Source organism: Mesoplodon mirus (genome assembly GCF_964341445.2).
Source record: "Mesoplodon mirus genome assembly, chromosome: 18".
Lineage (NCBI taxonomy): Eukaryota > Metazoa > Chordata > Mammalia > Artiodactyla > Ziphiidae > Mesoplodon > Mesoplodon mirus.
In genome coordinates this window covers 43,275,036-43,290,502 of record NC_138994.1, presented here as the reverse complement: position 1 = coordinate 43,290,502, position 15,467 = coordinate 43,275,036, and the positions used below count along the sequence as shown (strand labels likewise).

The window sequence follows — 15,467 nt, the reverse complement described above, 5'->3', positions numbered from 1 at the left end:
GGATTCTCACCAATCACAGTAAAGCACTAAGACATTGCCCAAGGTTAAATAAAAGGGAAAGGCCTCAAAAATAACTTTGCTTTTCCTGTGACTAAGTAAAATGATGAATTTATAGCAGTCTTTTTTACCAGCTAGGATCAGTTAGCTTTTTTTTTTTTTTTGCTGTAATTAGAGTGCTTTTGATTACAAGTAAGAGAAAATCCTGTTAACTGGCTTAAACTTCAGGGGAACTCATTATCTGTCGTAGTAAGTCCAAAGATAGGGTGGCTCCAACACGATATGATTAGGGCTCAGGCTCCCTTCTTCTGGCTCTGCTCTCCTTAACATGTTGGCTCCATCCTCAGGGTAGTAACAGCTAAAGCAGGTCCTGTGTCATGCCTAGCGTAACAGCCTCTTGAAGAAGAAGCTGTATCTTCTGTGCGGCTGTCTTAGCAGCAGGGAGCTCTTCCTTACTTGTCTCTCACATTTTCTCTTGTCTCCTTTATGCCCTTACCTAAACTAGTCCCTGGCAAGGAGCACGAGGCTACCCTGATAAGCTTAGACCAATCAGGACCCCGTGTTTGGAGGTGCGGATAGATGTACACAGAGGAGGATGGATCTCAGTAAAATGAAAGTTCCATTAGAAAGGATGGTGGCATGGTTAGGGGTGGGTGTTTGATAGGCAGTCAGCCGTGTCAGTGACGGTAAGCGTTCTTTTCTGGATTTTTTTGTAGGTCCCCTTCTGAGTTACAGGCAGATATTTTTGTATCCTGTATTTATTTCTGTCCTTTTTATTCATGGAGCCATGACAGGGACAATGAAATGCCTCGAAGGATTGAGATAGGGACAGAGAATTAGTGAGCAAGGCGGGGAGAATTGTCCAGCTAGCTGATTTGCACACACTGGCAGTGAGTTAGTTGATGGTGAGTGAGGAGGAGGTGATAACCTAGGGGCCAAGGTGACGAGACTGTATAAAACCTGGAGAACTGAATGGAAAGGATTCAGCTTTCTCAGGTGTGCGGGAAAGCACACACACTCTGAGAATGGTAAAAATGAATCTGGTTTCTCCAGGATGACTCTTAGAGAAGGTTGGTTGGGAGAGACTTGATGAAGCCATCTAAGATCAGAAAAATCTCTCAAGGAGAAATAATTATTAAGTGGATGCATTTACTGAGCACTAACAATGTTCAGTTTCTGTAATAGGTGTTTTCATTTCCACAATCCTATAAGTTGGGAATTATTACTTACATTTTGTAGATGAGGGAATTGTGGTTGCTAAGTGAAAGTTCAGGAACTTGCCCCAGGTCACATTGTGAACATCAGGCCCAGGTCTTGAACCTTTGCTTGTCTGATCCCGAAGCTTGTGGTCTTTTAGATGTACTGGATTGGATACTTTCCGAAGTTAGATAAAGCTCTCCTTTAACTAAATTGTGAGTTTATCATTTGTATACTTTGCATTTAGTTGTATAATCTTTGACACGTTTGTAAAGTAGCTTAGTATACTCTTACAGATTAAATTCATCCTACATGTTTTGACTGTTAAGTAATGAATTTGAAACAAGTAAATGAGTATGTCTCTTGATGAAAACGAAGAAAACTTTATAGAATGCCTAAATTTAATATGAGGAGTTTTTTGATAATGAGTTTTTAGCATTCAGAAAACTTTTTTCATCTTCTTAGCTATCTGAATTTTAAGGACTTGATCACTTACGTTTTGTAAGGTTTTTCAGTATTTTTCCTTGAAATACTTCAGAATATAGCTCGTTTGATTACTTGAACGTTGAGTGACATCTGTGTCTTGCAGATATCAAACCTTCCAATATTCTTCTGGATAGAAGTGGAAATATTAAACTCTGCGACTTCGGCATCAGTGGACAGCTTGTGGACTCCATTGCCAAGACAAGAGATGCTGGGTGCAGGCCATACATGGCAGTAAGTGCAAAGGCCAAACCTTCTTGCTTGACAGTCATTGCACAGAGATCCTGTGCCCTTTGGTGCTGTACTACTAAGGAATCTGCTTTGGTCGTGCAGTTTCACCATACTAGAATATTCTCCTCTTCCACGAAGACCAAACTCAGTTCTAGCTCTTCTATGAAACTTGGCGAAATCATCCCAGTGAACTCCTGTTTCATTGTCTTACTGTATTCCTCTTGCCTGGCACTGAGCATTTATGGTCTTTTCTGATTACTACTTTTTCATTATATTCTAGTTAGTTCTCAGAAGGCCTCTCTGTATCTCTAGACCCCCATATGCTGTCTTGACTGTAGGGGGTACTACAGTCAAGTAGTAGACGTATTGCTTGTATGTTTACAATCAGTGTTACAATTGATTGTACGTTTACAGCTGTAGTAGACGTATTGCTTGTATGTTTACAATCAGTGTTACAATTGATTGTACGTTTACAGCTGTAGTAGACATTGCTTGTATGTTTACAATCAGTGTTACAATTGATTGTACGTTTACAGCTGTAGTAGACATTGATTGTATGTTTACAATCAGTGTTACAATTGATTGTACATTTACAGCTGTAGTAGACATTGCTTGTATGTTTACAATCAGTGTTACAATTGATTGTACGTTTACAGCTGTAGTAGACGTATTGATAATGTAAGTGGTGCTGTTTCTGGTTAGAGAAGAATGGGAAGCCGAATTCCTCATAGAACTCAGTATGTCTAATGGCATGTTCAGAGGTAAGAGAAACTCACTGACACGTGCAAGGTAGAGGCATTAGTTATTTCTCAACCTGGAGCATCAGGTTGAGACGCTTAATACCTGCGGATGCACAGGAAAGCTACTTATACTGATATGTTTATTTTGTAACTAGCCAAAATACTGATCTACCTCTTTTTTTTTTTAATTTATTTATTTTTGGCTGTGTTGGGTCTTCGTTGCTGCTCATGGGCTTTCTCTAGTTGCAGCAAGTGGGGGCTGCTCTTGGTTGCGGTGCACAGGCTTATTACAGTGGCTTCTCTTGTTGCAGAGCATAGGCTCTAGGCGCACAGGCTTCAGTAGTTGTGGCTCGTGGGCTCTAGAGCACAGGCTCAGTAGTTGTGGCACATGGGCTTCAGTAGTTGTGGCTCGCAGGCTCAGTAGTTGTGGCGCACGGGCTCAGTTGCTCCTCGGCATGTGGGATCTTCCCAGAACCAGGGCTCGAACCCATGTCCACTGCATTGGCAGGCAGATTCTTAACCACTGCACCACCAGGGAAGCCCCTACCTCTTTTTTGAATAGGTTTCAGATGGCACTCAAGGTACCATTCTGCAGGTAATTTTTGCCTTGGCATTCCTCGTATTTATTGATCTTTCTCATATCTATCTACCTACCTACCTACCTACCTATAATCATATTATATATATTTTGTTACTTTTCTCATGTTTATTTTTGTTGCTTTGCCTAGAACTGTATCAGTGTTGAATGACAGTATTGATGGTAGGATTCTTATGTTGCTTGACTTGAAAACAAATGTCTTTTCCTGGTTTACTAAGTGTATGTGTATATATCTGTGTGTGAGAATGTGTGTGTGAGAGAGAGAATAAGAATGAATCAGAAATGGCTATTAAATTTTATTAAATGCCTTTTTGGCATCATTCAGTGTCTGATAAAATGTTTCTGTGCAGCTGTTGATATGACACATCATAGTAACATATACTTCCTGTGGTTGAACCGTTCTGGCATTCCAGAAATAATCCCTACATGGTTCATAGTTTATATGTTTAATATATTTTTACATGTGCTATGTTAATATTTATGATTGCTACATAAAAATGTTTGAGATTGGTTTATAGTGTACCTTGTAAAGGTTTTAGATGGGTTATGCAAGTTTTAAAAATCAAATTGGGAAAAGTTTCATCTTTATTTTATTCATACAGTAAAAAAGTATTGATCACCTAGTGATCAAAAATATAACTTTGGCCTCCTTGAGCTCAGAAAATTTTCCCCAGAGCTCAGAACAGTTGTGATAGTATAGTTTTCTGTTCTTTGAGGTTGAAATCCATCTTGGCCAGGAGTCTTTGGGGAAAGATACATAATTCTTTTTTTTTTTCTAAGATTTTTTTTTTATGTGGACCATTTTTAAAGTCTTTATTCAATTTATTACAATATTGCTTCTGTTTTATGTTCTGGGTGTTTGACTGTGAGGCATGTGGGATCTTAGCTCCCTGACCAGGGATCGAACCCGCACCACCACCCCCTGCATTGGAAGGTGAAGTCTTAACCACTGGACCGCCAGGGAAGTCCCCATAATTCTTTGAAAACTGTGAAATTTTACTGTTTCCTTAGTATCACACATATGCGTGGGTGGGTGTGCGTGTGCATGTGTATACATATACATACTTTCCTTTTCTTAGTTGTTTTAAATGTTGGGTGTAAGAGCTGTTTACTGCAGTGTTTTAAGTACCAAGTATGTGGTAGTTTTAAAATCTGTCCAATCTCTTTAATACACCTCCCTTCAAAAGGCGGTGGCTAAGTACAGCCCTGAGTGTGGACTGAACTTCGTCACTCACTTCTCATGAATAGCATGTGGCAGAAATGACAGTGCATCCCTCTGAGAGTAGGTCATAAAGAGGCATGTGGCTTCTTTCTTGTTTTCTTTCTTGGATTGCTCACTCTGGGGGAGGCCATCTGCCATGTTGTGCAGACACTCAGGCAGCTTTACAGAGAGACTCATGTGGTGAGGAACAGAGGCTTCCTGCGGTACTGTGTGAGTGAGCTTGGTGACGAGACCTCCTGCCCCAGGGAGGCTGACAGTCCTGGCTGACATCTCAGTTGAAGTCTCATGAGAGACCCTGAGTCATAACCACCAACAAAAATGCTCCCTGAAGCCTGACTCACAGAAACCTGAAATAATAAATGTCTGTTGGTGTCAGCTGTTAAGTTTTGCGGTGCTTTGCTACACAAATAGCTAACCAGTACAAAGTGATTCATGTTAATCTTTTTACTTATTACTTGCTTTCAAAGCATTTTAGTCGGTTTCTGCCTTTCGGGACATATTAAAGTTCTTCTTTTAGCATGATAAATGGTCAATTAAAAAATGAAATATTGGAAAAGGTGTGTTCTGTATTATAATTATATTCAGCACTTTTTTTTTAACTGTTTATTTTTCAATATTTTTGGTAAGGGGCTGTGTTGGGTCTTCGTTGCTGCGCGCGGGCTTTCTCTAGCTGCAGTGAGTGGCTCTACTCTTCGTTGTAGTGCGTGGGCCTCTCATTGCTGTGGCTTCTCTTGTTGGAGAGCACGGGTTCCAGGCGTGTGGGCTTCAGTAGTTGCAGCACATGGGCTCGATAGTTGTGGCTTGTGGGCTCTAGAGCGTGGACCCAGTAGTTGTGACGCACTGGCTTACCTGCTCTGCGGCGTGTAGGATCTTCCTGGACCAGGGCTCGAACCCATGTCCCCTGCATTGGCAGGCGGATTCTCAACCACTGCACCACCAGGGAGGTCCCTGTTTAGCACTTTTTTGCCACTTTAATCTAAAAAAATAGAGGAGTTCAAAATTTGAAAACATTGAGATTGTCAATTTCTCCTTATTCCTTGGTTTTTATTTTATATACTTTAATACAAAGTAACTTGAGTTGTGTATTTATTATAAATTATATGTTTTGGATATAAAATTGTTTTATCTACTATGTTTTTGCTGTTTTTGTTAACATTATAGACCCTATTCTTTAAGTTGATATTTTCCTCTTGTAGTTAATTTTAAAAAGCTTTTTGTTTTTCAAATCCGTACTTCTGACTTAGATTTAAGATACAGGGTCTTTAATTAGTTTCATGGATCTTAAATCTCTACTCCTCTCAAAGAATACTTTTCAAAATATTAGAAGTACTACATGTACAAATAAAGAACGAACATGTGTCAAAAATATATTTAACTCATTAATGAGAAAACTGGACAGGCAGGTTAGTGAAACTGGCTCAAAGAACATTTGCATAATTTTGTATTTATAGTCACTAAAGAAGGAATATTGCAACAAGATGGCTAATCAAAATATAAATTTGCTAATTATCTCCAGGTTAATAAAATAATAACTTTTGGGGTTGTTGGACAGAAATCATTTGCATCCCTACCTGACAAAAATCTGCAGGTTATTGTGTAACTTAAGTGTCTGGGCCCTAATGAAACAAGTACACTTACACAGTACTTGGGCAGGCTTGCTGGTGCTCCACTGTGACACTGAAAGGAAATGGAATCCTCTTTTGGATTTATTTCCCGTTGTTGGATAAGTTTTTCTAACACACACATGCTAGACATTACAGCTGTTTGTGACATAAACATACAGCAGTTTTAGAATGACATTAGCGCTGTAACCACAAATAATAGGTGCCCATTTTAAGCATACAATTTGAATTTTGACAAATGTAGTTAGTCATGTAATCACCACATCAGTCAAGATATAAAATACGTCTCATATTTTATAGGATCATTGGTTCTATTTTCTGTCACTGTCGGTTAGCTTTGCTTTTCCTCGAGGTCTTTAGAAATGCCATCCTACAGTCTGTGCTTGTTTGTGTGTGCTTTCTTTTGAAGATGTATCGATGCTGTCCGTGTGTATTTGTCGTTCAGCCTTTTTATTGCAGAGAAGTTGTTATTGTATCAGTAGACCACAATTTATCCATTCTGCTGTGAGTATCTTGTCATTGCTGAGTTTTTTAGTACCTGTTATGTGTATTAGTCGTTCAGTCATTTTATTGTGGAGAAGTTGTGCATTGTATCAGTAGACCACAATTTATTTGTCCGTTCCACTGTGAGTATCTTGACGTTGCTGAGTCTTTTAGTACCTGTTATGTTTCTCCATTGATTTAGACCTTCTTGCTGTCTCTCAGTGATGTTTTATAGTTTTCAGTGTGGATCTCTTGAGCACCTTTTGAATTTATTCCTGAGGAATTCATGTTTTTTGATGCTAATATTGTAAATGGGATTTTTAACTTTTTCCCAATATTTTGCTATTATTATAGAGAAATAGAGCTGGTTTGCATATTTTGACATTGTGTCCTATGATCTTGCTGGTTTCACCATTAATTTTAGTAGGGATTTTCTAACTAAACAGTTGTAGAAATCCAAATGTTTGTGAGTAAAAGCCATGCTTTTCCCCCCTTGCCTTTTTGTACTGGCTGGGACCTCCAATATAATGCTGAATAGAAGCAGTGCCTTGTTCCCAGTATTAATTAGGAAGGACGTATTCTGTATTTCACCACTAAATATGATGTTAGCTGTAGGTTATTTTACATACATTTTATGAAATAAGAGGTTTCCTTCTCAGTATGCTAACAGTTGTTGAATTTTATCAGATTCTAATCCTACATCTGTTGAGATGATCATATGATTTTTAAAATCATTCTATAAATATGGTACATTACATTGATTTTCAAGTATTAAGCCCATATTATATTCTTGTGATAAACCCCACTTGATTATGATATATTACCACTTCATATGTTGCTAGATTAGATTTGCTTATATTTTAATAATTTTTGTGTCTGTATTTATGAGGGATATTAATTGTCTTGTTTTGGTCAGGTTTTCATAAATGGCTATGCTGGCTTCATAAAATGGGTTGAGAGGAATACCCTCCTTTTTTGTGTTTTGAGAATAATTTGAGTAAGACTGGTGTTATTTCTCCCTTGCATGTTTGAAAGAGTTCACCAGTAAACTTACCTGGGTCTGGACTTTGTGGAAAGGTCTTTAATAACAGATTCATTTAAAAATTTAAAAAGTTTTGCAGTTATTCAGATTTCTACATTATTTTTCATTTTCAAAGGATGTCTATTTCATCTGTTTCTGTAAGATCAATAGTAATATCCCCTCTTTCATTCTGACTTTAATAATTTGAGTCTTCCCTCTTTTTCTCTTGATCAGTGTAGCTAGAAGTTTGCCAATTTTGCTAATCTTTCCAAAGAATCAACTTCTACTTTTGACATTTTGTATTGATTTTTGTTCGCTGTTTTACTTTTGCTTTACATTTTATTACTCCCTTCCTTCTCCTTGCTTTGAGTCTAGTTTGTTCTTCTTTTCTGTTTCCTTAAAGCTGTCAAGTTAGGCTGTTGATTTGCAATCTGTCTTCTCTTCTAATATATGCAATTACTGCCATAAGTCTCCCTCTGAGTAGTACTTTCACTGCATCCCACAAACTTTGGGTAATTTCATTTTGGTGATTTCACTTTCATTGAAATTGAACATGAGTACTGTGAAATAATTTACTGAAATTATTTCAATAAATAATTTCATTGATTACTTCATTTTGTAACTTCATTTTAATAATATTTAGTTCAGAATATTTTTAAATTTTTTCTTGAGACTTCTTCTGTGATCCATGTGTTATTTAGAAGTGTGTTCTGTTTTTAATTTTTTCTTGGAGTATGGTTGCTTTACAATGTTGTGTTAGCCTGCACTGCACAACAAAATGAATCAGCCATACACATACAGATATCCCCTCCCTTTTGGACTTCCCTCCCATTTAGGTTACCACAGTGCATTAGGTAGAGTTCCCTGTGCTATATAGTATGTTCCCATCAGTTGTCTATTTTATACATAGTATCAATAATGTATATATGTCGATCCCAGTCTCCCTATTCCTCCCACCCCACCCCTTTCCCCCTTGGTATCCATACGTTTGTGATCCATGTGTTATTTAGAAGTGTGTTGTTTAGTCTCCAAATATTTGGGGATTTTTTAGATATCTTTCTGTTATTGATTTCTAATATAATTACTTTGTGATCTAAGAACATGCCTTGCATGATTTCAGTTTTTAAACATAAAGTGTGTTTTATGGCCCAGATTATGGTTTATATTAGTGAATGTTCCATGTGAGCTGGAGAAGAATGTGTATTCTGCTGTTGTTGGATGGAGTATTTTCTCTCGTGGTTGACTATCTGGGATTTTTATGTAATGTGTATCTTATCAGGTAAATAAATATATTTATATCTAAAAGTAAAAGTGAAGAGCTTCCAATGAATATTTATGCAACACAGTACTCATATTCAAAACAAAATGCATAGGTCTCCAAACTAATTGTTGCTGACATGCAGAGAACATAACACAGTGACCATTATGCGTCTCTGGACATTTCTTTCAACAGCAGTTACTGTCAGTCTTAGCTAAGGATCCATTGTCAGCTCTGTGCTACTGATACCCTCTCTCTCTTTTCTTTTCCATCTCTGGCACACTATGTAAATAATGGTCCCTTATTTCAAGGAAATGTAAAAATGCTCCCTTCATAGAAATTACTAAAAATGATTTTTGCTGTTTTTATGATAGAATAATATATTATGATACTGGCAATGCCTTAATTTGGTTAACAATTAGACTAATTGACAAATATCTTTAAAGATATAGATGTAAATCTATATCTTTTTTTAAAATTTATTTACTTATTTTTGTCTGCGTTGGGTCTTCGTTGCTGCACGCAGGCGTTCTCTAGTTGCGGCGAGCGGGGGCTACTCCTCGTTGCAGTGCACGGGCTTCTCACTGCGGTGGCTTCTCTTGTTGCGGAGCACAGGCTCTAGACGCGTGGGCTTCAGTAGTTGTGGCACGTGGGCTCAGTAGTTGTGGCTCGTAGGCTCTAGAGCGCAGGCTCACTAGTTGTGGCGCACGGGCTTAGTTGCTCCATGGCATGTGGGATCTTCCCAGACCAGGGCTCAAACCCATTTGCCTTGCATTGGCAGGTGGATTCTTAACTACTGCACCACCAGGGAAGTCCCGTAAGTCCCTGTATCTTTAAAGGTATAGATATTTAGCTTTATGATAAAGAGTGAGTGGAGCAATTATAATAAATTTAGCTCATACTTGCTTTTGTGTCTCAAATATACTGTGGTATGTCCTTATTCACTGAAGCAAAAAGTGATAAGATCCTAAAACTTAGTCTTTTTTTTTCTTCTTTTTACCATTACTTGCTACTAATCTGGCCCTGTAATTCTTTATGTTCTTCCTTTTTCCTCCCCTTTTCTCCCTCTGTCTGTTCTCAGCTTCAGTTTTGTAAACTCTTGTGCGTCCTTAGGGGGAAAAATTAGGCTTGTATTCCCTTTATGGAGGAAGCCGTTGAGTTGGGTCTTTCCTTGCTGTTCATTTTCAGTATAATATTGGCTTCCTGTTACTCCCAGTCTGTCCCTAGACATGGATTCCTCTAGGAGTGTGCTGGCATTCTGGCTGCCTACCCAGCTCCTGCTTCCATTACTTGCTCCTGGAGGGTGTGTGTAATGAATGACTGTGATTTCTCTTTGTGTTTTAGCCTGAAAGAATAGACCCAAGTGCGTCACGACAAGGATATGACGTCCGCTCTGATGTCTGGAGTTTGGGGATCACATTGGTATGTTCGTGTTCACTCAACCTTGTCGTTGTCGTGTTATAAGACATTTAGAGATAAAAGAAAATTTAACCATAACCAGTCTTTCACCACTCATAACATATCTGGTCTCTTCTAGTCTTTGATTTTATATACCTATTTCTCCCTGCCCGCCAAGTGTAGAAAAACAAGTTTTTATCTTAAAACTCAAGCTAGAGTTGATTATTCCCCTTGTGGTTTTGTGAAGCGCCTAGGACTCTTTAATGTAGTGACCCTGGGTCTCTTGGCCACAGATACTAGGAGTCAGAACTGCGCTCAGAGCAGGAACAGGGAGGCCAGCTCACCTGTGGTCAGTGCAGCAGTGCAGCTGCGTCCCCATCTCAAGCAGGAGTCGTATGTCCAGTAATACTGTGGACAGTGTGTGTATTAGGTGCACATACTTATATGTATGAAGGTAGTTATATACTACTTGGAATCTTCTATTCACCGAATAGAAAAGTCACACATGCTGAAAGTAATTCCATTGTTGAAGGACAAGAACCACCGAGGTGACAATTCTCAGTGAAAGTTCTGCCTTAGAACAACACTGAGCGAGAATAGTAAGAAGACTACTTAGTTTGTAACTAACAAGCACGATGAAATAAACTGTCTCACCTGTGGACTGTATTGAAATTTTGGTTCTATTTTAAAAATAGATTTATTTGCTGATTTCCTTACCACCAAAATTTGTTTTGAAGTTTTAGATTTATTTTCTTGTGCTTGCTGTTTTACCAGGGCTGAATGGCATTTTTCTGATCTCAGACAGAGCAGCTTCTTCCACATTGGATGTGAATTTTCCATCAGTATAGGTGGGGCTGTGTCCTGTTTGGTAGGCAACCCAAAACTTTTCCTCCCATCTTCAGTAAGACCCCAGAGCCCCGAGACACCAGGTTCAGAGCAGTGAACTTTTCCTGTAGCTTATTGAATAATCTCCATTTGTTTATTGGCATTATATGGTACTCAGATCCTCTTCCTGAGGATCACACACCCTTGTGAGCTGTCCTTGGTGAGTCACTGTGCCACACCTAATGAATTCTCCGTCTAGAGACATGAAGGCTGGCAGCTCAGCTCTGCACAAGACTCCATCTGGTTTCCCTTGTGAGCAGACATGGGAGATACCTCGTGGAGTCTTTTCTCAACGTGAAGCCACTAACCAAAGGGGATTCCTTCCCAGTTAGTCAGGAGAGAGCACAGAACTTGGGAATCTTTTAGGTCTGGTGACTGGAGCAAGACTTATAGCTACCAACTGAGACAACTGTTTGCATATAAGGGATAGTCACGATTCAGAAATACCTATCTATGTCCAAGCCAGTTATGCTTAAAAAGCAAGTTTTTACTTCATTGTAAAAACAAAATTTTGTTCTGTGAAAGGTTTTAACATAGGAATTTTTTTAGCAATTTCCTTTAGTACCTCTGGCTAAACTTTGTTTAAAAGCAAGACATTCAGTACTTATAATTGCTTTTTAATTTTTCATAGAGACATTATTTTCATATAATTTAAAAAAAATTATGAGATGTGTGAAATTAACTTCTAAGATCCTAAGTCTTTCACCTTATGATGTTGTATCCTACTGTTTCCTTCTCTTATTAAAACCTGTTCTCAAGAATGAATCTAATGAAGCAATTCCCATTGCTGTGAATAATCAAGGAGGTTTACTTCTTCCCAAGCGTTTGTATTTTTATCAAAAAGAAACCTCAGCCAAAGGAGTGGATTTGCGCATGTGTGTGCGCGCCCACCTGCCTGCTTTCCCACAGGCGCATGTACAAGTGGAGATGGTGCTGAGCTGGAGGAGGCCTCCTCTGGGGAAGAAGGCCCTCCCGTACCAGCTTCCTGTTGGAGGACGGCTTTATGATTGCTTGCTCACCTTCCTTCATTGTGCAGACTGGTACTTTAATACTTGACTAAACTGACAAAATCAAATCTCAGTGGAAGAAGCTCCAAAACCGTCTTCTCAGATAGTGCTCTGTCTGTCATGTGCCATCATCTCTGATAAGTTTGGGGTCGCCTGTCAGTGCATGTAAAATGGGGTTCATTTAGGCCATGCTGCACATTTAAACCTAGTTCTTGGAAAAAGCACAATTTCTAGGTTTCCACTGTCCTCAGAACAGAGTGGGAGAAAGATGAGAATACAGTTCACAAATATGTTTGACCTGTGGCAGATATGGACGTACTATCTTGATTTCTAAGTATCCCTTCCACTTAGCCATAATAATTCTGAAGATTGCACCTCAGCCTGATCTTGATTTGAGTCAAGGCTTTTTCAAGAGTTTTGCTTGGAGTTTAGATTTACAATGTGGCCCTTCCAGTGAGGAGTAATAAGTACTGGATTAATAAGTAATGCCCAGTGTATTTTGCTTTTTCCTCTGTGTTCTCTTTAGTACGAATTGGCCACAGGCCGATTTCCTTATCCAAAGTGGAATAGTGTGTTTGATCAACTAACACAAGTTGTGAAAGGAGACCCACCACAGTTGAGTAATTCTGAGGAAAGGGAATTTTCCCCAAGTTTCATCAACTTTGTCAACTTGTGGTGAGTATTTGATTTATGAATGCTCAGAGATATACGGTGAGAGGACAGTGAGGTAATTACTTAATCTTAGCAACATTGGTACTTTATACTGGGGAAGGGGAGCCTTCTTCATATCGCTCTGTCTTCTCAGCTGGGACTCTGGATCGCTATGGCTACATGGAAGGCTCCAGCTAGCCTGGAGAGGCATCACTCTCTTATTCTGCTACTCAGGTACTGATGAAAAACAGATGTGGGTGGTGGAGAAGCTGCTGCCTCCAGATTTCTAGTACCTTGTACAAGAAATACAGCCTAGGTGAGATTGATTGTCTTATTCTGATGTGGTTCTAACAATGAAATTGTACCAGAATCACTTGGAAGCTTTTATTAAGTTAAGATCCTGCCAGATCAGACTTTCAGGGGTGGCTCTCTGCTCTGACCTGACACGTAACCCAGCTGGGTGTATGTAGTAGTGTCAGGCCCAAAGCTCAGTCGGTAGAACCATATACTGGCTCACAGAGACCTTATCCCAAGGAACCTTATTCCAATAAGGTTCCTTATTCTAGGACCCCACGCCTGATATTGTTCACTCCCCTTTTTACAGGTGTGTATGTGTTTGTAGCATGTAAGAATAAATATACACTGATAAGGCAACAGGACAGTCGTGCCTTGTTATCTAAATTTTAAATAAAACCTGTTTTGTTATCATTTGAATATTTTTGATAATTATTCTGTTTATCCAACATGATTTAAAAGTAAGATATATTTATGAGCAAAAAGCCAGAGCATTTTGTATATTCTTCTTTTCATTCTTGAAAATGCTTTTCTTTTTCTTAATTTTTTCTTTCCAGGAATGCTGTTTTCTTTCTACTCTTTTAGGTCCTATAAGACTAAGACTTAATGTTTCACGGTCTAGCATTGCCCTCTTTTTGAATATGTAGAAAACATTTGTTTGACTCCAGTTTTCAAGTCCCTTTCATCTTCTCTAACCAAATTCTACTTTTGTGTTGGTTTTCAGAGGGGAGAAGAATACCTCAAGATTTTTAGATAGAAGAGGGCCATAAGGATGACTCAAATTGGCTGCTTTTTCCTTTTAAAAAACAATCTACTTTTACCAGTTTGCACACATATATACAGTATATAATTGCAAAATGTGATCATTTTATATATTCCACTTTAATGAAATACTTGGTTAAAAGAATCTGTGTGAGTCATGAGCATAATATCTAAAATAATCACCTGGGAACACTCCACCAGGATTGCTTTCTTCTTAATTCCTGATCTCTCTATTGGTTTTGTTTTATATATATATATATGTATATATATTTTTATATTTGTATTTACTTTTTATTTCTGTGTCCCGTGGTGCAAATTCTCTCCCATAAATAATGGTTATAGACTTGAATCTCACGTTGTTTTCCCTGAGTAGGTATGTAGTTCCATCTCATTCCAGATCATTAAGGTCTTACAGTTGAAGTATTATCTGTTTTTGTGATATGCTCATATCAGCTCTCCACATTTGTCCATTCTCCCTTCTACTATCCCTGAGCATTTTCTGTTATCTAACCTGGATCATTCGGATTCCTATTTGGTTTCCTCATAATCCAATACCACCTTGTTCCAAGCCATTTTCCTTCTTTTTGTCACAGCTGTATTTTTTTATGATGCATGTCTATCCAATCATTACTTCTTGTTGAAAACGGTTTAGAACGTGCGTTCTTAATGGAGTGCTGTCACCCGCAAGGGACAAAAATTTGTTCAGGAGAGCCAGAAAATCTTGCATAGTATAATGGTTTGTAGCAGATTTGCAGTATTTAACTTTCATGGGAAGAGAGGGTAATAATGAAAAAATGATCAAGAAACATGAAGTCTAATGCTAAGAAAAGCAACAATTGAAAACCTACCATATAGCTCAAGGAACTCTACCCAGTGCTCTGTGGTGACCTAAATGGGAAGGAAATCCAAAAAAGAGGGGATAAATATATACATATAGCTGATTCACTTTGCTGTACAGTAGAAACTAACACAACATTATAAAGCAACTATACTCCAATAAAAATTAATTTAAAATAAAAAGAAAGAAAAGCAACAGACTAGAACATAAAGCTGCTTTTAATGGAGATGAGATTATGGAATAGTCTAAAATACACTTAAAATAAGTATATTTAAGATGCCCAAGGAAGTAAAGGTATAAGTTCCATTAAAACTGAGGAAGAAGTAAACAGAAATGAAACAGTTGGATATGAAAACTAATTAATTAGAAGGCTTGGAAATGAAAAAACATAGCTATTGATACAAAGATACAACAGATGTGATGTACTCTGGACTGGAAACACTTGAAGACAGAGTTGGGGAACTGGAAGATGGACTTGAAGGGTTTCCCCAGCATGATGTAGACTAATATGTATGAAAGAAAATAGTTAAAAATCAGTGAGAAGAGAATGAATAATTCTAAGATGTATATAATGGAAATGAAAAATCTGAAAGTGGAGAAACAATATTTAAGGAGATCATAGTGGAAAAGATTTGAGAATTGATCTAGGATAGGTGCTCAGATTTCAGTTAAAGTTTGTATCACGTAGGATAAATAAAGGTAAATTTATACGAAAATTCACTGAAGCAAAATTGCAGAACAATGATAAAGTAAGAGTTGGCCGGAGGAGAACTTAGAGTA

General features: G+C 38.2%; 1 protein-coding gene across 3 annotated transcripts in view; it reads left to right on the top strand.

Moving 5' to 3' along the window:
- The window catches only part of MAP2K4 (mitogen-activated protein kinase kinase 4), a 107,054-nt gene that overhangs the window by 86,181 nt on the left and 5,406 nt on the right, over nt 1-15,467 (top strand). For 2 of the 3 annotated variants that reach the window (XM_082605551.1, XM_082605552.1), the window contains 3 exons: nt 1,784-1,911; nt 10,197-10,274; nt 12,669-12,817. In XM_082605551.1, the coding sequence (XP_082461677.1) occupies nt 1,784-1,911; nt 10,197-10,274; nt 12,669-12,817 (355 nt within the window). Of the gene's footprint in view, nt 1-1,783; nt 1,912-10,196; nt 10,275-12,668; nt 12,818-13,027; nt 13,110-15,467 lie in introns of all 3 variants that reach the window. The other variant, XR_014292017.1, reaches the window with a different exon arrangement.